The following is a 21,774-nucleotide window of genomic DNA, read 5'->3' on the forward strand; positions in this document are numbered from 1 at the left end:
CCCTTCCAGCTCTTTTGGATGCCCCGGCTTTTTCATGTGAGTCTCGGGCTTTGGAGGACGACTCGGCCCCAGGGCCTGGAGTGGAGGTTCCCGGGGTTGGGGAGGAGCTGACTTGGGGGCCTTGGGCTCCATTGGACCCCGCCTGGATTTTCCGTCCTTCTGAGCGAGACTTACTATTACAAAGAGTGGAGTTTTCTTTTTCCCCCTCTGCGTACGATTTGGACTTGGGTTCTGCTCCTCCCTGGGTTCGGTTCCATGTCCCTGTGGATTCTTCAATTCCGTCTTTCTGGAGGTCTTCGGCTTCCCGCATCTCACTGCCTGAGGTGCGGTCGGCCATTGTGGCTTACCTCCTGCGTGACCTGGAGTACGCCTCCATAATGGGTCCTTCTTCATTCAGGTTTGGATTACTGTGTCTTACTGGGTGCGTTATGAGGTTCCGGGGTCGTCCTGGCTTGCAGACTGCCCCTTGTTTTCGTTGGATGCTTGGGACTCGTTCTGTCGGTCTTGCACGTTTGAGTGGCACGAGACGTTGACAGTGATCCAGGTTTACCTGGGGGCGATTTTGAGCATCTCAATGAGTGCCTTTTCACTCCTGCCCTTTTACGAGATGTTGGTGCGGCTCAGCTCCACGTGCAGGTTCCTTCCCTGTCGGCTGCGCTTGTGGCCGAGGAATTCCGTGCTCGTGGCTTTTTGGCTTCAGTCCTGCGTTTCTTTTCCCTCCTGGAGCTGTCTTCGGATTGGCTTGCGGAGGATGTGGAGGCGCTTGGGGCCATTCCTGGGTCTTGCGCCCTACTTTCAGCTGCTTGTTCGTCGTCTGCTCTTTTGAAGCTGTTTGCGCCGATCCTGCGAGAGGCGTTGCTGCAGTTTTTCGCTGCACGTTTCGCGTGTCGATAAGAGGTCCTCGCTTCCTCCTGAGAATCCGCTTGGGCCCTGGTTCTTAGATTGTTTTCTCCTTTTTGTCCTCTTCTTTTTAAGGTCTCTGCGGTCAAGTGTTATATTCAGGCGGCTTCTTCCACTTGCCGGCCTATGTCTGAATTGTTGGTTCTCCGTGGGTAACCGAAGGAGTCCTTCCCGGCAGGGTCGTGCCAGGGCTCGTGGTTCTGTTTGTCGGGACTAAATGTAAAGTGCTCATATGGCCATTGCTCCCTGCGCCTCTCTGAGGGGGGCCAGATTCTGGCTCATGGTCCCCGGTAGGCATTCAGACTTCCCTGAGACTGATGACACCAAACTAACATGGCACATGTCAGTGTGGATAGCTTCAGGGAGCCTCTGGGGCTCACCCAGAAAAAATAGTGTTTCAATACATTCAACGCTGGTTTTTGTGGCTCAGTATTTGGTCAATATTCCTGGTCCTAGTCAGGCTTGTATTATCCTGGACCAGGTTTCTCGGCCTGGTAAAATCGAGCTTAGTGTCTAATCTTCGGATTTGTAGTTCCCTCATCTCTTCCTCCTCTTCCCTGATTAGATTGCTTCAGGGAGCCACTGGTGCTTTCCCAGAAAACCGGTGTTGAATATAATAAAATGCCTATTTCTGATGGTGACAGTGTCTCCCTGACTCCCACCTACCCTACCAGATATGTTCGTATCTTATCAGCTCTTGAGTGATCCATGGCTGACCAGAAGCCAGAAGCTTCTGGAACACCAACTGTTGGTGGCTTTGTGCACTAGTGGGTTTGAGTGTTTAATGTGAACCGTTTGTAGAGTATTTTGGCTAATTTGGTGCTTTGGTTAGGCAATCTCTGTAGCTTGTCTGTATTGCACTGCTTGTCTCTGGTAGAACAACAATACTCATATTGCTGATCTGACTCATTACGGAAAGCAATCTCAGTAAGATAGCTTCAGGGACCCACTGGGACTACAATGAGTCCCTGAAGATACCAGAAAGAGTCATTTCATTACATTCAAAGCTGGTTTATTTAATAATGTAGTTCCCTGGTAACCACTAAGTTAGTCAACATGAGATTTTACCTCTTACATAGATTTGTTCATCTGTAAGAATATTATCAAGTTATTAATAGGAATATCTTGATATTCTGTTAGGAATATTATCAAGGAATAATATTAGTAAATTAGAGACAAATTGCTTATTTAAAATACTACTACATTTTTTGTAGTTATTAGTTACCTGATCTGTCACAGTTTTTAAAGGCTTAACCTTTCCCTAATAATGGAAATAATGCCTTTCATCTTATCCTTAGATGATGGATGTTCAATCTGTCCTAAGGTTTCCCAGCGTCAGGAAACTGTTGTACTAAAGTGCCCTCTCCTACCAGAGGACCCAAAACACAAAATGGGACAATATGTCAATTTTGTGAGCCACTACCATTTTCTAATACGACAATTTTTGGCTTAGGTAGAGTATGTCAAAATGAGATGTTCTATTAATTGGACGGGGTTGGGACATTACAATTTTGTTAACATTTTTATAAAAGAAGAATGCACTTTCTCAGGATGTGGATGCGAGTATGAGAAGTTTGGATGTTGTGCGGATGGACGCACACCTGCCACTGGTCCTGAGCAGGAGGGATGTGGCTGTGCAGCATCAGAGTTTGGTTGCTGCCCAGATGGTGTCAAACCTGCCACTGGAAAGTTCTTTGATGGCTGTCAGGATGAAGCTCCAATCATTCCCGGAGGTAAGAAACCTTGAGCTGAAGATATCGAGGGAGGACTGAAAGAAATGTATTGTTTTCAGTTTATGGTTCGAGTCTGCTAACTTCTTAACACCAGTTTTAACAGAGTTTTGCAATATTTTCAAATTCTTTATCATTTGAAATCATTCTTGTCTCTTAAACTTTTGTTTTTCTTCCTTTCTATTTCTTTTGTTTATATTTCTGTTTCTCGTATACTGTATTCATGGTAAAACAGTTTTTTAAATATTTTATGATAGATGGCTGCAGTCACTCATAAATATGCTGTCTGAAGTCAATACTTTTTAATTTGATACTTTTGTATAACAGTCACAGATACTTTTGTATAACAGCCTGTGATATCTTTGAATATACAGTTATTGTATTGTGAAATACTATATTCATATAGTATCATCTGAATATTACGGCATTTACACTGTGCAGATGAAATGAGTATAGCTGGTACATTATTATATAGATGGATTTTTAATATCGGTAATAATATTTTATTCCCAGAGGTGTGTGGCTACGCAAAAGAACGAGGCCCCTGCAAAAACTTCACTGCCAATTGGTACTTTGACATTGAGTATGGTGGTTGTACTCGCTTCTGGTATGGTGGATGTGAGGGAAACCTTAACAATTTTAATACACAAGAAGAATGCAAATCTGCTTGCGTTGAACCTGAGGGAATGGGTAAGGCTTCTAGTACAATATATTGGTATTAATTTGTAAGCTTCAATATTTTTTAATATAGAACTGATGTTCAGCTTGCAACTTCAAAGTTCAAATATTTCAGTATAAATACAATGACCAATCCACTGCCCAACTTTTACTTACTCAAACTAATTTACTCAGACTAACCGCTTTCAACAGATTTTGATTGGTCTAAGAAATGTTGTCCAGCCGTCCAGTAGCTGGGTTTGTTCTAAGGTCACATCTGCTCTTGGGCCTCTTCTGCAAAAGAGGCCTAGTTTTCTTATTATGATACATGAGGTGTTTTTCTCTGCTGCAGACCTTGAGGAATTTGCTTCCTTGTATCCCTCTATCTACACCATGTAGTGAAAATATTGGAAACCTCCTCACCCAGGGAAAGGATTGCACCAGCTGCTGAGTCCTGCTAATTTTTATTTATTTATTTTATTTATTTATTTATTTATTTATTTATTTATTTATTTATTTATTTATTTATTTATTTATATACAAGAGTTCTTACATTCTTGTACTGTACAGCCACTAGCACGCATAGCATTTCGGGCAAGTCCTTAATCCTAATATTCCCCAGAATACGACCTCGCCAAATCGTTTAACAACTAGGTACCCATTTTACTGTTGGGTAAACAGAGGCTAGTTAAGGATTTGTGCCGAGTAAATCCTCCCCAGCTAGGATATGAACCCAGGCCAAAGCGCTCGCAAACTCCAGTTGGGTGTCTTACCACTATACCATGGAGATTGCCCACTACGCCACGGAGACTGTGAGCAAGTACTACTGAGACTACTGAGCAGATACCAGCCCCTTGTCAGTTCTTGGGTACAATAGCTAAAAAATAATAGCTGCAGATTCTGTCTATGGGAATGGAAAGTCGATTTCTCCCATGTAAAGGTGAGGGAGTAGAAAACCCTCTCACCTTTGTGAGAGGGTTTTATGTGCCAGTACGAGAGTGGATTGCAGTCTAGTAGGATCCATAGCAAGCAGAGAGTTGACTGCCCAAAACAATGGCAATCAAAGTGTTTAAAGCAAAGTTTAAGCATTGCCATTCTGAATCAAATGTGCTAAATCCTCAACTAAAAAAAGATGAAAATATGTATAGAGACTGGAGGTCTCCACTGCCATAATGTCAGCTGACAGTACTTCACTGGAGCAGCTGTTTAAGAATTCAGCTTTCTTTTGAACCAAACTTGAAAATATTAGAAACTGAATCAGAAATTTCAATAATTCATTGTGTCGAGGGACAGGAAACCACAGTGTCATCATAAACGTTTTGGTTTTTATCAAGGTCTGCCCCCTCCCCCACTCCCCCAAGGTGAATTACTGACTCTGCCCAGGATGAAACCCCACAACAAGCTGACTAACTCCTGAGTACTTACTCACTGCTAGGTGAAGAAAGGCATTAGATGAAAGGAAATGTGCCCAACCATTTCTGTCCAACCCAGGATTCAAAACTGGAATTCTTGATTGTGCGTCAAGAACAAACCCGACTACTACCGGGACCCTCTAATGAAATGACAATTAGTCATGGTTTCCCATTGTGAAGGACAGGAAGCCTGTTAGGCTCAGCAAGATCCCCATGACACTGCTTACATGTCAGGTGATCTTGCCTCTCTCTGCCGCACCATGATTATGAGCTTTTCTAATGGTTTTGTCATGCAGTTGGAAAGATAAAACTACAGTAATAACTTGGTCCACCACCAAAGCAACCATGCACTATAAGACAAAAGAACGGAACCATATAACTTAACTCCACTTGAAGAGGTAATTTATATTGCTATGAAAGTAAATTTTCACTCTGCTTACTACTAATTAGCTAATTACCCACAGCACCAACCACCACCAGATGGCAACACTGGCTGTCACAACTGAGTTAATGAAGTAAGCAATCTCCATTTAATGCCCTGGCAACCCAAGCACTCACAGTAAGTTGAGATTGAAAGGCAAGAATGGCAGCAGCTGAAGAGCACCTTAGAAATGAGCATTTCATATAATTCAATGCCCCGTTTCTCAACAGGGCTTTGTTGGTTGTTCTTGGTGGGAGACAACTTCACTGGATAATGCAGCCAGACAAGGCTTCAATGGAAAGGCACTCCCTCCAAGAAGGTCAGGGGATGCCTTCCATGGCCCAGGGGTCCACCCAAGGGCAGGCCTAAATGCTTAGCTTTCAAATAACCAGAAACATCTGAAAGAAAGAAAGAAACGGTAAAATAGAAAACCAAACGATGCAGAACCACCCTCCACTACACTCTATGAAGGACCACCAGACAAAAGGGCAACCCATCCTCCGAATTGACAGTACGATTTAATACTAAGTGTAATAAGTACACTTTCTAACTGTCATAACCAGTGCATAATTGCACTTATGGGGCTGTTACATTTACCCAACTCCCTCCCCCGATTTAATTCCCCTCGTTTTCTGTTAAGACACACAGAATTTTAGGATGAAATTTTCAATTTCAATTTGCAATACACAAGTTTTAAATATCAAGAATTTTTTTTTCTGGTTTATTAAACAATATAGATTTTATACAAAATTTTAAAATATCCTGAGTTATTTTACAATTTATTGATATATTTTAGTTTTGTTTTATTAGTTTTATAAAACTGTAATATCAATATAGCTATAGGTTAAGTACTAATTGTAATTAAGAAGCAATAAAATTATTATCTTAAAAAACTAAGACGGTTAGGTGAGGTTGTGGGTTTCTATTCAGTTTTTGGGGTAAACTCAAATATTCACAATATATTTGACAGTACGATTTAATACTAAGTGAAAATAAGTACAATTCCTAACTGCTATGAGTAGTACATAATTGCACTTATTTGTCTCCTTACATTTACCACCCCATTTTTGGAGGACGGGCTGCAAAAGGGCAGAAGGACAAACTAGTTCTGTATAGACCAAGAAACTGACTGCAAAACCTGATCAAAAATGAAGATGTGCCTGAGAGGCCCAGATCATCAATAAAAGAAAGGTGTAGGCAATCCCAGGCAAAAGACATACAGATCATAAACACATGAAAGGCCAACCAATAACTCCATGACCACAAGACCTCCCATTCTCTCCAAGCAAACTCAACCATGTCTAGTGGCAGTCAGTGTATTGGCTTATTAGCTAACCTTTCGTCTTATATCAAACTGTCATTTGGTTGTGGATTAAGTAATTTCTTTTCTGTCTTCCCTCCACATCCATAATTGAAGACTATTTGAAAAGTTTCGTGTAACATGTAACATAAATCCTTTCTGTGGGGAGCCCCTACGGCTCCCTGGGGCTTATTGGGCTAATGTATGTTATATTAGACAGGGACATTAGCTATGGAGTTCAGACCTACCAGGATCCATGAGTCAGAACCTGGCCCCTTCAGAGAGGTTTCAGGGAGCAATGGCCCTGGAAAATTCCCCCTTGTGGTTGGGGGGTTTCTTTATCTGCCATCGACCAAGGTTAGGCACCCAGAAAGGTAGGAATAACAAAACAAACCCCACATGGTAAGAAACTAACAAAAAAAAATGAACAGAGAGGTAGAACTCCCTACAATCCCATGGAAACAAGCAAACAAGCAAACGTAACACACTATTGCCGAGCTGCTCGTCCGCGCAGCCCTCCTCTCCCACGAGAGGGGGAGGTGGGCCCTGGACCTCACTGCGCTGGCTGCATAGCACTCCAGTTTGTAAGCTAATGTCATCTGGGACAGACGCTTCTGTGGCCTCAGTTTCCTAGGCAGTGTTTACTTTCGTGGCGCTCACTGCCGTGATTTGTGATGTACGGTGGCCAGGTGTTCCTCATCAGTACCGGGGCTGCATGCGCTTAGGGGCTTCCTTTTCTAAGCACCCTGTGAGTACTGCCCTTGCGTGCCCAGGTTATCTTCACTGGGGCATTCGGGAACCATTCTCATAGAGGTTCTTGCTGCTCAGCATTTGCCTCGCCCTTGGGGCCAGCTGGGGCTTGGGGCCCTTGTTTGGCCTTGGGTAGGGACTGATATTGTGCTGGTTAGGATATCAAGGTGTTGCACGTCCTGCTACATACACGGCGACCAGTTCCTGTTGCCTCTGGGGACGGTGTACGTTTGCGGGGTTTTTCTTTTCTTCTTATTTTCATTGCCTGGTGGGGGTCTGCCTAGTGTGGCTATAGTTTCACTGGTAGTGTTTGGTGGCCCCTCTACTAGGCCCCCGTGATTGTAAATGTCACAGGGGTTTTCAGTGTTGGCATCAACTCTTGTCAGTTTTGGGTGTTAACCAGTTAGTAACACCTTGCCCAGGCTTCCCGTAGCAGTCAGCCTACTGGCCCTGGAAAACCCTGTCGGGGCTTGGTGGACCATTGAATGTGTCTTCTGGGTTCCAACCCATCTTGTACGGGATCGTTGGTTGCTGTGCCCTTGTCTCTGGGTGACAGTCGCCACTTTTACCTCCGTCATGTTGCCTGTTGGGTCACTTACACCTTGACCCGGAGTCTTGCAGTGAGATATTCTCTGCTTGTTCTCCAGTACTCTCCTGATGTTATTACTGTTCAGAGTACAGGTGGCATCCGGGTTGCAAGCTGGATTAGGTTGCAACAACACACTAGGTTGGTTTTCCACTCGGATGCCCCGGGGCCTGCCTCGTTTTGGTTAGGTGCTGTTCGCCCCTTCCCTCCCTGTTCCCGGCTCCAGACCGTCTGTGGGTTTCGGGGTCGGGGTGGGGTTTAGTTGGGGCCGAGACTCGGGCAATTTTCAGGGACTGCCCCGTTCGGGTTGGGGATGGAGGTTTTCGAGCCTGTTCCTCCTGCCAAGTCTTCTGGGTCTTACCAGCGGGCCTTTCTTTCTGCCTTTCCCATGGACTTCTTTTTCCTTTTCTTTAAGGGCAGGGGGCTTGGAGGGCGGCTCTGCCCTGGGGCCTCTGTTGCGGGTTCCCTGGGCTGTGGGGGATGCCAGCTAGCAGTTCTGGGGCGGTTTGCCCCTGTCTGGGTTTTCTGCTTCTGGGCGGAGTTTTTCGCCCATCCAGTCTGCTTGCTTCCCACTTTTGCTGGCATACATACACGTGACAAGAAAATTACAAGCCGCCAACCAGTGGGCAGAGAAGAAGGAAGTGAAGAAGGCACAAAATTGCATCAAATGGCCCACCTCGACATCAAAACTCCAAAGTCCCAGCACGACCACAACGCGTGCCAAGACCCAAAAAGATCAGTCTGCAAACCAACCAGGAAGACCCCCTGAACCCCAGAAGGCAGAACCGGGTCACACACGAGTAAACAAAGTCCCCTGAATCCAAAAAGGGGGCCCAAGAGGAAAAAAAACGCCAAAGAAACCAAAGAACCCAAAGAAACCCGGAATCGAACTAGGGGGAGCCCAAACCACCACATTTGCCGGCGGAGACACACCACAGATAGGCAAAGCCCAGCCCCAGACAGAACCCCCAGGGAAACGGTCAAAACAGATCGAAAACTGAGGGACAAGGTGTGGGAGCAAGCATAAACAGACAGGGACACTGAGCCCAAACCCTAGGGCCCAGACCCAAAACAGACAAAACGGAAAACCCGGTGTAAAATCAACACTCAAACGTTCCCAGAGGAACAAAAAATGGTCAGAAAAAAACAGAAAAGCAAAGAAACGACAACAGGAGAATAAAACCCCTGAAAAAGATGAAAAACTCACCCAAGACGCTCGCTCGCACATCCAGGCACATGTAAACAAACCGCAACGCCGCCCTGGTGGTCCACACCGGGAAACCAGTTGAAGAAAATGGCCACTAGAACAGAGGGTTGTGACCGATGCAAAAGATACGAAAACATGACTGGATGGGCAAAAAACTCCACCCAGAAGCAGAAAACCCAGGCAGGGACAAACAGCCCCAGATCTGCTAGCAGGCATCCCCCACAGCCCTGGGAACCCGCAACAGAGGCCCCGGGGCAGAGCCGTCCTCCAAGCCCCCTGCGCTTAAAGAAAAGAAAAAAGGAGTCGATGGGAAAGGCAGCAAGAAAGGGCCGCTGGTAAGACCCAGAAGCCTTGGCAGGAGGAACAGGCTCGAAAACCTCTGTCCCCAACCCGAATGAGGCAGCCCCGGAAACCGCCCGAGTCTCTGCCCCAACTAAACCCCGCCCCGACCCCTAAACCCACAAACTGTCCGGAGCCGGGAACAGAGAGGGAAAGGAGCAAGCAGCACCTAACCAAAACGGGGCGGCCCCAGGTCATCTGAGTGGGAAACCAACCTAGCGTGTTGCAGCAACCTAACCTAGCTTGCAACACGGATGCCGCCTGTATTCTGAACAGTAATAACATCAGGAGAGTACTGGAGAACAAGCAGAGAATATCTCTCGCAAGACTCCGGGTCAAGGTGTCAGTGACCCAACAGGCAACATGACGGAGGTGAAAGTGCCGACTGTCACCCAGAGACAAGAGCACAGCAACCAACGATCCTGTACAAGACGGGTTGGAACCCAGAAGACACATTCAATGGTCAACCGATCCCCGACAAGGGTTTCCAGGGCCTGTAGGGTAACAACTACTTGAAGCCCGGGCAAAGTGTTGCTAACCGGTTAAGAAACCCAAAAATAACAAGGGGGTAAAGGACAACAGTGAAAACCCCTGTTACATGTACAATCACGGGAGCCTAGCAGAGGGCCACCAAACACTACCAGGGAACTATAAGCCACACTAGGCAGACCCCCACCAGGCAAATGAAAATAAAAACAAAAGAAAAACCCCGCAAAAGTACACCGTCTCCAGAGGCAACAGGAACCGGTCGCCTGCTTAGGTGGCAGGTCGCGCAACATCCTTGATGCCCTAACCAGCATAATACCAGTCCCTACCCTACCAGCACAATACCAGTCCCTACCCAGGGCCAAACAAGGGCCCCAAGCCTCAGCTGGCCCCAAGGGCGAGGCAAATTCTGAGCAGCATGAACCTCTACGGGAATGGTTCCCGAACGCCCCAGGGAAAATAACCCTGTCATGCAGGGGCAGTACTCACAGGGTGCTTAGGGAAGGAAGCCCCTAAGTGCATGCAGCCATGGTACTGATGAGGAACACCTGGCCACCGCACAACACAACACACGGCAGTGAACGCCACACAAGGCAAACATCGCCTAGGAAACCTGAGGCCAGAGAAGCGTCTATCCAGATTGACATTAGCTTACGAACTGATGCTAGGCAGCCGGTGCGGTGAGGTCCAGGGCTGCCCCCTCCCGCTCTCTGGGCGGGGAGGGCTGCGCGGATGAATGGCGCAGCAGTAAAGTGTGATGTTTGCTTGTTTACTTGTTTCCTTGCGATTGTAGGGAGTTTCTACCTCTCTGTTCGGTTTTTTGTTTTAGTTTTTTACCATGTAGGGTTTGTTTTGTTATGCCTACCTTTCTGGGTGCTAACCCCGGTCGATGGCAGATAAGGAAAACCTCAACCACAAAGGGGTTTTCCAGGGCCATTGCTTCCTGAAGCCCCTCTGAAGGGGCCAGGTTCTGGCGCAGGTCCCTGGTAGGTCTGAACCACTTAGCTAATGTTCTGGTCTAATATAACATACATTAGCCCGATAAACTCCAGGGAGCCATAGGAGCTCCCCACAGAAAAACCTGTGTTGAATGTAATAAAACGCCATTTTCTGGGCAGGGCCCCGGAGGCTTCCTGAAGCTATCCAAACTGATATAGTGCTATATTAGTTTGGGGTCATAAGTCACAGGAGTCCTTTTGCCTACTGGGGACCATGAGCCAGATCCTGGCCTCCTCAGAGAGACACAGGGAGCAATGGCTTATAAGCACTTTTCATTTAAAGTATGTCATAATTCCCATCAACCGGGAAAGACACCCAGAAAGATAGGTGAAACAAAACAGACCACAATCTGGTGAAAATTGTGACCTACATCTGAAAAGAGCAAAGGAACTCTCCCAGGAAGAAAACTCCCACCCCCGAAGGGGGATGGAGAAGCCCACCACCCCAGTTTTTTTTTTTTTTTTTTTTTTTTTTTGAGATATATACAAGAGTTGTTACATTCTTGTACAGCCACTAGTACGCATAGCATTTCGGGCAAGTCCTTAATCCTAAGGGTCCCTGGAATATGGTTCCCTGCCGCGAAGAATCGTTTTTTCATCCAAGTACACATTTTACTGTTGTGTTAAACAGAGGCTACAGTTAAGAATTGCGCCCAGTAAATCCTCCCCGGCCAGGATACGAACCCATGACTTAGCGCTCACGGAACGCCAGGCGAGTGTCTTACCACTACACCACGGAGACGTGGTGTAGTTCTTGAACGATGCAGTTCTTGAACGATGAAGACCACCGACCAGAGGGAGGGAGGGAGGGTATCAGGAAGCCTTTGGTGCTCACCCAGAAAATGGCCTTTCATTACATTCAACAATGGTTTTCCATGAGGAGCCTCATCGGCTCCCTGAAGTGCAGTAGAGACTGACAGCTGCGACAGACTTCCCAATGCAACACAAGGCCATAGAGGGCCCAGGACATTCACAAGATACCTGGCGGCCAGAACCCTATTCCTGGTTGATGGAGTTCGACCTCCAAATTCGACCTCCTATTCAACCTCTAAAACCGCCGCTCCAGAATGTTGAATGAAGACTTATTACCAAAAACAGCCACAAGAGCTGCATACTTGCTGCTAACATCATGGGCATGAGGGTAGACCGCAGGCTGGCTAGACTTAATTTCATCATGGACAACCTGAGACACGCGAGCCCTGGAACAGGGAACCAGGGAAACCAGATCCAACTAGAGCACGTCCACTGTCACCGAACCAGTGGCCCGCAGGTAGCAATGTAAAGCCGCCACCGGGTACAGCATGTGATGCACCCCCATACTAACCATCCAAATCTTCACAACCAACGAACCCCCTCTGGAAGCCCTCCATCTCATTCTTCGCCACAAGAGGAGGAGAAGACTGCAAACAAACAAACAAACAAAACAACCATCAGGACTAAACAAACAGAACTTTCAGTCGCCAGGGAAAAGCATGAAGCTTTCCACGCCAATTTCCTTGAGGCCAAAGCCAACAAAAACAAGGCTTTCCTTATTTTTCTTTCCTTGTCCCAAAGCAATCATGAACTGAACGGGCTACAACAAATCGAGGAGAAGAAAGAAGTGAAAGAATCTGGTCCAAAGACCAAGAAAGCTCAGGCAATGCATGAGCAGGCCAGAGATGAAAAATTGCATCAGAGAGCTTGTGGAACAGAGCAGAAGTGACATCCACCCTAAACTTAAGCTGCAGTGGCTCCACCAATGCTGCACAATAAGAAACGAAAGTATTTGGCATAAGTTGCCGGTCCAGAAAAAGCAGAGAGAGAAAGGACAAGACAACGATAACCGTAACCGACACCGATGAAACCCTCCGAAAGGAAAGGAAATGATGGAAAGACCGCCAAGAAACTTTATACTGTCACTGAGACGAAGACCACAGGTGCGTTGCCATTAAAGAAATGCGAACCAGCAACATCCCTCACTGACCCAACCTGCTGAAAAAGGCGGAGCTGCAGAAATACCCCTGGGTTCAAACACTGAGCAAGCAGTGCCTGAAACCAAGGCTGGGCCAGCCACCATGGAACCAGGAGAAGCACCCTCCCCTCATAGGATTCCAGCCGAGCCAGAACCCGGAGCAACAGCTAGACTTGGGAAAAGATGTACAGGAACCCCCCACCATGACCATTCTTGCCAAAAAGTGTCCACCATGAGAACCTTGCAGTCGGGTAACAGCACCACTTACAGTGGGAGACACTAAGACCATGCCGACAAGAAGAGGTCCATCTCCGTGTGTCTGTACGTCCAAAAATGCCAAAGGATGGAAGCGGGAGCAACCATCCACTCCGTGGAAAAAGGAACAAAGTGCAACAGGCCATCTGCCAGGACATTGGACACTCCCTGAATGCGAACAGCGCAGAGAGCTAAGCCCCGAGAATTCAGCAGAAGAGCTACTTGAAGCAACCAGCTCCAAAGAGCCATGGACTGCAGAGACCCCCCCGCACAGCAGCTTGTGCATCCGGGGAGTGAAACCCCTCAAAAACAGCTGAAGGTGGGACTTCAACTGAAGCAAAGCCACAGGAGGGAGAGAAACGGACGCAGTCTGAGAATCCCACACAAGTCCCAGCCAAGTCCAAACCTGGAACAGAACCAATTAGGACTTCCACTAATTTACCAGGAACCCAAACCATTGAGTAACCGGGAAATCCACTTGAGAGACAAGGTCATTTCAACCATGCCCAAGTGAAGCCACTCTGAGATGACCCGAAAGAGGAACGGGGAACCTGAAACCTGACCTCCCAATAATGCCACCAAAGGCAGGAAGAAATGACAGAAAAAGCCCATGAATCGTGGGGCCAAGTGTGGGCAAAAAGAGCCACCCCAATTGCCCCATTCAACAGGGCAACCCACGAAAGGACCAACGCGAATCCCGAGAAGCCGATTTCCAAACAGAGCAAACATTGCGTTGACCAGATGAAGAAGGCCTCGGTTAACACACCGATGCAGAAACTGGCACCAAAGGGCTACCCCGACTAAATAAGACACGAGCCCTGAAACTCGATGAAGAGGTCTTGGAATGAATCCCTGGAGCACCATCATGTCAGATATGGGACGACAACTGGCTGAAGCCGCCAAGAAAAACTTGGCAACACTGTCCTCAGGGAACAACAGAGGACAGAATATCGAAGAGGACTGCAGAGCCAGGGTCCCAAGCTGAATCCGAAAGAATCTAGGACAGCCTGCCAACACCTGAAATGGGAGGTGAAAACATAGAAACAGCTTCCTGGGAAATCAGTGCAGCTTCAGCAGAGCAGACAGCAGCCAAAGGCCCCACATTCAACACCCCCACAGCCTCCGAAAGTCAGTCCGAAGACAGCTCCTGAAGACTGAAGAAGCGCAAGACAGAGGCCAAATGACCGTGAGTCCGAAGGTCATCATCTGCCAAGGCAATTGAAACAGTGGGGACCTGAGCATGCAGTTGCATCACACTCTCATCACGAGGCAGTGCAATGGCAAAGAGGCACTCTGTGAGGAACTTGAGTGAGTCCCCCAAGAAAACCTGCAACACCGAAGAAACCTCTCGCCACTCAGGAATGCAGGTATGACAAAAGCCATGCCAAACTTTTAGTGAGAAGGGGCATTCTGCCAGCCAGTTAGATTCTGGGACTTCATAACTCACCCAATACGGGGGAAGAAGAACCAAACCCAAATGAAGCTGGGTCAATTATAGGCATAAATCGGGTCTCGCAGGAGGTATGCATCAAGGGCCTCCCGAACCTTCCTAGGGAAAATCCGAGAGGAAGGAAACCTTTAGATTGATGAATCCGAGGAACACAAGTGCACCTAGAAAAGAACCCAGGAGGAGCTGTACCTAACTCAAATTCATAAAGGGAAGGAGGGTATGAAAATCCCCTCCCCTGCAGCAATAACCACTGCACAGACAGCACAAGGGCCCAAGCAGGGTCAAAAGAAGCCCAAGCACTCCAAGTAGACTTCCCCCCCCCCCCCCCCCCAAGCCCTGGGAACCTCCAACACAGGCCCTGGGGCAAAGCCCTCATCCACGCCCACCACCCCTGAAGAAAAGGTGAAGTCCAGGGGAAAAGCTTCGAAGAAGGGAATCTGCTGGGTTGACCTCGGTGGTCAGCTTCAGTGGGAAATATGGGCTCAACCACCTCCACACCCGAATCAGAAGGGGCAGCCTCCGAAGCCACTCGAGTCTCATCCCGAGCTAAACTCCGCCCCAACTCCAAAACCCTCAGACGTTTGGGAGCAGGGAGAGAGGAGTAGGGTGAACCATGCCCACCTGGGAAGGAAGCGGGGGCACTGATGGAACCAAGGTCAAAGCGATCAACACCCCCAAATCCGAGTCGCTAAAACCCAAGTGGGGGTAGCTCTGGGGCTTCCAGCCGAACAGCCAACCTGGCCCATTGCAGTAAGGAGAATTGAGCATGCAACGCAGCTGCCACCTCATCCTGAGATCATCAGACAAGGAATGGGTAGATTGAAGCACAAGTGGGAAACAAGTCACACAGACTCCGGGTCGTAGGTGTCACTGACCCAACAGGCAGCATGATGGAGGAAGTACGGATGATCGTCTCCTTGAGGCAGGGGTGACAAACAACCTTCAATTTCGCACGAGGCGAGAGAGGACTTGGAAGATGCATCCATGATACTTCTGAGCCCACTGCGATTTTCCAGGGCAGCAGGGATAGTAAGCCCTATGGGAAGCCCAGGCACTGGGTCCAGCTAAGATGGTAAAACCCTATCAGTCAGCAGGCAAACTGACCATCAGTAGCAGCCATGAAACCTCAGGGGCAACAGAGGAGGACCACCAACACAACCTAGGCTTGCCTAATAAGAAGCTAGGCAAACCTCCTCTGTTAACAAAAAGAGAAAATGCTAGAAATTAAAAACAAAACCCCGAAGACACACAACAAACAAACTGGCAGCCAGTGAGAATCATTGGCTGCTGCGTGTACAAGCTGCCCCACCCAACCAATAACACTCCCCGCCTGGGGCAAAATGGAAAGCCCAAGACCCCCTGACGTAGCCCAAGGGTGAATACAATGCCAAGTGATGAAGTCCTCAAACGGGAGTGATTCCCGAATGCCCCAGGGAAAAGATAGCCCTAAAATGTAAGGATAGTACTTATGGAGCACCTAGGGAAGATAACCCTTGGTGCATGCTGCTCCTATTCACTAAGACACCTGGCCACCACACCACACACACACACACTGCTGGTATAGCCACACGGGGGAAAATCCAGAACAGGAAATTGAGGCCAGAGGTGACTGATCTAACTGCCAACACATCAGTTCAAGAACTGGCGTGGTGGGCGGCCAGCTCACCTGAGCCAGCTCCCCCTCCCCCTTGTGTGTGTTGCTTGTTGGATGTTGGATGAAGTGTTGCTTGTTTATTTTCTTCCTGGGGAAGTTCCTTTGCTCTTTTTGGACATAGATTGCAATTTCACCAGATTGTGGTGTTTTGTTTCACCTATTTTTCTGGGTGCCTTTCCCGGTCGATGGCAATTATGACATACTTTAAATGTAAAGTGCTCATAGGCCATTGCTCTCTGTGCCTCTCTGAGGGGGCCAGGTTCTGGCTTGTGGTCCCCGTTAGGCAAAAGGACTTCTGTGACCGATGACCACAAACTAGTATAGCACTATATCAGTTTGAATAGATTCAGGGATCCAACAGGGCTCCCATAGAAATTAACTAATGTCATTCATGAATCTAGAGTGTATGAATGTTAATACAGGATTCAACATTCTTTTGAAGAATGTCTTAGTCCTAATATATCTCAATACATTTTGGCTCCCTAACAAATGTATGAATTATAAGTATACTGTACTTTCAGTTTGAATATTTGGTATAATTAATTAATCACAATATTGTCAACAGAATCATGTCATCTTCCTCGCGTAGAAGGTCCTTGTACTGGATCTGTCCCAGCTTGGTACCACGACTCTGCAACTAGCAGCTGTAAATCTTTCATGTATGGAGGCTGCTTGGGTAACAATAATCGCTATAATTCTCAACAAGAGTGTGAGGAGAAAGTGCATCATTCCAGAAAAAACAGGTACACAGATTTTCTTTGTTTTACTTATTTATTTGGTACTTGTAATATAATACTATTACCCGACAAGTAACGAGTGGAACTTTTTATACCTCTGATTTCACTTAGTGCAGATTCATTCCTACAAGCATTGATACACTAAGTCATCGGTGTCCTTTTGACGCTTGCCTAGTGTCTAAATATTATAAATATCAAAAGATCTAAAATACTCCAGTAGTAATGCACAGAGCTTCAGCATGATGCTTTGCTTTATGATGTGAAAATCAGAGAGCCATTAATGAGCTTAAATTCTAAGGTGATTGTTGCTCTTCATGATATTTGGGTTTTTCTTTCTCTTCCTAATTTCTTTGGAATTAATCTCTAATAATATATATTATTCCTTTTTTCTACAAATCAGGTAAACAAAAATGTTAATTTACATGTTTTAATACAATCTAAACTTTGTAGAGAATAGTCTCTTTCAGTAAATGAAATGATAGTTAAGCTTTAATTTTTAGACGTTTTTCATGATAATATAATTGTTGATTAAATGTGTATTACATTGTCACAATATGGGAATGCCACTTTTCTTGGCCAACACCTTCTCATAACAAGTATCATTTACTGAAAGGAGAATGTAACCAACAGCTTTCATGGGCTTCCTTACACACTGCTCAAATATTATAATATTATAAAAATATACTATTTCTGGGGGGAGCCCCTACGGCTCCCTGGAGCTTATCGGGCTAATGTGTGTTATGTTAGACCGGGACATTAGCTATGGAGTTCAGACCTACCAGGGACCAGCGCCAGAACCTGGCCCCTTCAGAGAGGTTTCAGGGAGCAATGGCCCTGGAAAACCCCATATAGTTGGGGGTTTTCCTTATCTGCCATCGACCGGGGTTAGGCACCCAGAAAGGTAGGCGTAACAAAACAAACCCCACATGGTAAAAACTACAACAAAAACCGAACAGAGAGGTAGAAAACTCCCTACAATCCCAAGGAAAACAATCAAACAATCAATTTACTGCCGCGCCGGTCGTCCGCGCAGCCCTCCCCTCCCCGGGAGGGGGAGGGGGGGGGGGGCCCCGGACCTCACCGCGCCGGCTGCCGTCAGTTCGCAAGCTAGTGTCAACCGGGATAGACGCTTCTCTGGCCTCAAATTCCTTGGCGGTGTTTGCCTCGTGTGGCGTTCTCTGCTGTTGTCGTGGTGTGCGGTGGCCAGGAGTACTTCATCAGTGCCGGGGCTGCATGCGTCTAGGGCTTCCTTCCCTAGGCGCCCTGTGAGTACTGCCCTTGCGTGTCAGGGTTATCTTCTCTGGGGCGTTCGGGAACCGCTCCCGTAGAGGTTTTTGCTGCTCGGCATTTGCCTCGCCCTTGGGGCCAGCTGGGGCTTGGGGCCCTTGTTTGGCCTTGGGTAGGGAGTGGTATTGTGCTGGTTAGGGCGTCAAGGTGTTGCGCGGCCTGCCACCTAAGCGGCGACCGGTTCCTGTTGCTCTGGGGACGGTGTACTTTTGCGGGGTTTTTCTTTTGTTTTGTTTTTGGTTGCCTGGTGGAGGTGCTGCCTCGTGGGCCCATAGTTCCCCTGGTATTGTTTTGGTGGCCCTCTGCTAGGCCCCCGTGCTTGTACACGTCCCAGGGGTTTTCAGTATTATCAATTACCCGTGTTTTGTTTGGGTTTCTTAACCGGTTAGCAACACCTTGCCCGGGCTTCCCGTAGTTGCTAACCTACGGGCCCTGGAAACCCCTGTCGGGGCTCGGGGACCCATGGAGGCGTCTCCCGAGTTCCAGCCTGCCTTGTGCGGGTTTGAAGGTTGCAGTGTGCCCTTGTCTCAGGGTGACAGTCACCTGTTTTGCCTCCGTCATGCTGCCTGTTGGGTCAATGACACCTTTGACCCGGAGTCTTGCGAGTCCTGTTCTCTGCTTGTGCTCAGGTTTTACTCTGAGGATGTTCCTATTAGAGTACAGGCAGCATCAGCGTTGCATGGTAGATTTCGGTTATTGCAACGCGCTAGGTTGGTTTCCCGCCTGGATGCCCCGAGGCTGCCCCGTTTTTGCTTTAGGGACCCTGATCTGGGGGCGTTGATTGCTATGGCTTTGACTCCTACGCCCTCTGGTCCTTCCCCTGTGGTTCTTCCTGCACCACCTCCCTTGTGTCCGGCTCCGAAACGTATGCGGCTTTCGGCCTTGGCACACGATTTACTTGGTGGTGAGACTCGGGCTGCTTCGGGGGCTGCCCCATCCGGGTCGGGGACGGAGGCATTTGAGCCGGTTCCTCCTGCCGAGGCTTCTGGGTCCCACCAGCAGGCCCCCTTGTCTGCCTTTCCCTTGGACTCTACCTTTTCTTCAGGGGTAGAGGGTTTGGAGGACGGCTCTGCCCCGGGTCCCGACGTAAGGGATCCTGGGGCTGGGGAGGAGTCGACCTGGGGGCCTTGGGCCCCCTGTGACCCCGCTTGGGTGCTTTTGCCTTCCCCACGGGGTTTATTGTTGCAGGGGGAGGGGTTTTCTTATCCTCCCTCCCTGTATGAGTATGATTTGGGTTCGGCTCCTCCCCGTGTTCGGTTCCGGGCGCCTTTGGGTACCTCGGCTCCGTCTTTACAGGGGTTTGCTACTTCCCGTCTCTCCGCGAAGGTGGCTCGGGAAGCTCTTGCTGCATACCTCTTGCGAGACCCGGGTTATGCCTCCCCGATGGATCCGTCCTCGTTTGAGTTCGGTTCTTCTTCCCGTTTTTGGGTACGTTTGGAGGTTCCGGGGTCTTCCTGGCTGGCAGACTGCCCTTTCTTTTCGTTGGGGGCGTGGCATGGGTTCTGTCGGACCCGCACGCTTGATTGGCGCGAGACTGCTACTTTTATGCAGGTTTACCTGGGGGGCGAGTTTGAGCACCTTAATGCGTGCTTATTCGCTCCTGTGCTTTCTCGGGATGTTGGCCTTGTCCAGCTTCACGTGCAGGTTCCTCAGCTTTCGGCTTCATTGGTTGCGGAGGAGTTGCGCTCCCGTGGGCATTTGGCTTCGGTCTTGCGTTTCTTTTCCCTTCTCGAGCTCTCTTCTGCTTGGCTCGAGGAGGATGTGGGAGCGTTGGCTGAAGGGCCTTCGTCCGGGGCGCTTTCTTCGGCAGCTAGGGCGTCGGCTGCACTGTTGAAGCTCTTTGCGCCCATCCTGAAGGAAGCGGTGTCTCTGTTTTTTGCTTCTCGCCTCGCGTGCCGTCAGGCTGTGCTCGCCCTCTCTTTGGATTCCGCTTGGGCCCTGGCTCTTAGGTTTTCATCTCCTTTTTGTCCGTTGCTGTTTGCAGAGTCTGCGGTGTCCCAGTTTCTGCATGCGGCTACGGCTAGTTGTCGTCCTATGGCGGACTTGTTGATTCTCCGGAGCGGTCGTTCTCGGCAGTTTCGGAGGGGTCGTGCCAGGGTTTCGGTTTCCGCTGGTCGAGGTGGGCCTTTGGTGCCGGTTTCTGAGCCGTTGTTCCCTTTGGGGCCAGCGTCGTCTGGGCGGCGCAGTGTTCGCCCTGTTCGACGGTTGGGTTCTCGTGCGGGGCGTCGGCCCTTTCGCAGTTTGCCCCGTTGACGGGGCGATGGGGGGGAGGCTCGCTCTGTTTGCCCACGCTTGGTCCCACGATTTGTGGGCCTTTTCGGTCGTGTCATCCGGCCTGCGGTGGCGTTGGGCGCCTCGTCCTCCTTTGGGGGGTTCGGGGCTGACAGGGCAGGTCTCTTCTCCGGCGCTTCGTCAGGTCATCTTGGAGTGGGTGCGCTTGGGCGTGGTCGAACCGACTACGTCCCTCAGGTGGGTTTCCCGCCTGTTTCCAGTGCCGAAACGGGACTGTGCGGATCTGAGGTTCATTCTGGACTTGTCCCGTCTGAACCCCTGGATTCCTTGCCCCTCCTTTCGGATGACTACTCTGTCTCAGGTCCGGCTTCTGTTGGAGCCGGGTGCCTGGATGGTGTCCCTGGACCTAAAGGACGCGTATTGGCACGTTCCTATTCATCCGGGGTTCAGGGACTGGTTAGGCTTCGTGGTAGGGCGTCACGCTTACCGTTTTCGTTGCCTACCTTTTGGCCTGAATCTGGCACCTCGCGTTTTCACGCGTCTGACCCGAGTTGTGGTGACCCGTCTGCGTCTTCTAGGGATTCGGGTTTTGGCCTACCTCGACGACTGGCTGGTGTGGGCTCCCAGTCGGTCAGCTTGTCTGCTCGCCAGGGATTTGGTTCTTTCCCAGCTCGCCAGGTTCGGGTTCCTGGTGAACTGGAGGAAGTCCCATCTGGTTCCGTCCCAGGTTCGGACCTGGCTGGGTCTTGTTTGGGATTCTCGGACCGCTTCCTTGTCTCTACCTCCGGTGGCGTTGCGGCGGCTGCGGGACCGCCGTTTGCTGTTTCTGCGAGGGTCCCGGGTCACTCGGCGGTTGCTCGAGCGGTTGTGCGGGAGTCTGAACTTCGCCATGCTAGTCTACCCGCCGGGTCGGGTTTGGCTTCGGCGTCTGTTTTGGTTCCTTCGGGGACGTCCTTTCCGCCTCTCTCGCGATCGTTGGGTTCGCCCTCCGGGGGTCTTATGTCGGTTGCTGCGTCACCGTCTTCCTCTTCGGATTTTTCGGGGTTCGGTGCCTTGGCGCCTTCCCGAGCCCTCGCTCGATGTGTTCACGGACGCGTCGTCTCTCGGCTGGGGCTTTGTGACCAGTGCTCACCAGGCAGGCCAGGGACGGTGGGGTCCGTCCTTCCATCGGGCTCACAGCACGGTTCGGGAGTTCGCGGCTGTCTGGTTCGCGCTTCGGAGGGTTCGGGTCGCTCGGGGATCGACCATTCGCCTCCATTCGGACTGTTCTCCGGTGGTTCATTGCCTGAACCGCGGGGGTTCTCTTCGGTCCTTGGCTCTTTGGGGTTGGTCCCTTCGAGTGGTTCGTCTGCTGGATTCTCGGGGTTTGGCTCTCCGTGCGGTTCACGTCCGGGGAGTGTCCAACGTTCTGGCGGACGGTCT

General features: G+C 49.3%; 1 protein-coding gene across 1 annotated transcript in view; it reads left to right on the forward strand.

The window, feature by feature from the left end:
* LOC123766071 (proteoglycan-like sulfated glycoprotein papilin) overlaps nt 1-21,774 on the forward strand; it is a gene marked incomplete at its 5' end in the record, with an annotated part of 493,143 nt that overhangs the window by 276,501 nt on the left and 194,868 nt on the right. Inside the window, 4 exon segments of the mRNA XM_069321077.1 lie at nt 2,451-2,633; nt 3,144-3,320; nt 16,662-16,813; nt 16,815-16,839. Of these exon segments, the coding sequence (XP_069177178.1) occupies nt 2,451-2,633; nt 3,144-3,320; nt 16,662-16,813; nt 16,815-16,839 (537 nt within the window).

Source organism: Procambarus clarkii, chromosome 9 (genome assembly GCF_040958095.1).
Source record: "Procambarus clarkii isolate CNS0578487 chromosome 9, FALCON_Pclarkii_2.0, whole genome shotgun sequence".
Classification (NCBI taxonomy): Eukaryota; Metazoa; Arthropoda; class Malacostraca; order Decapoda; family Cambaridae; genus Procambarus; species Procambarus clarkii.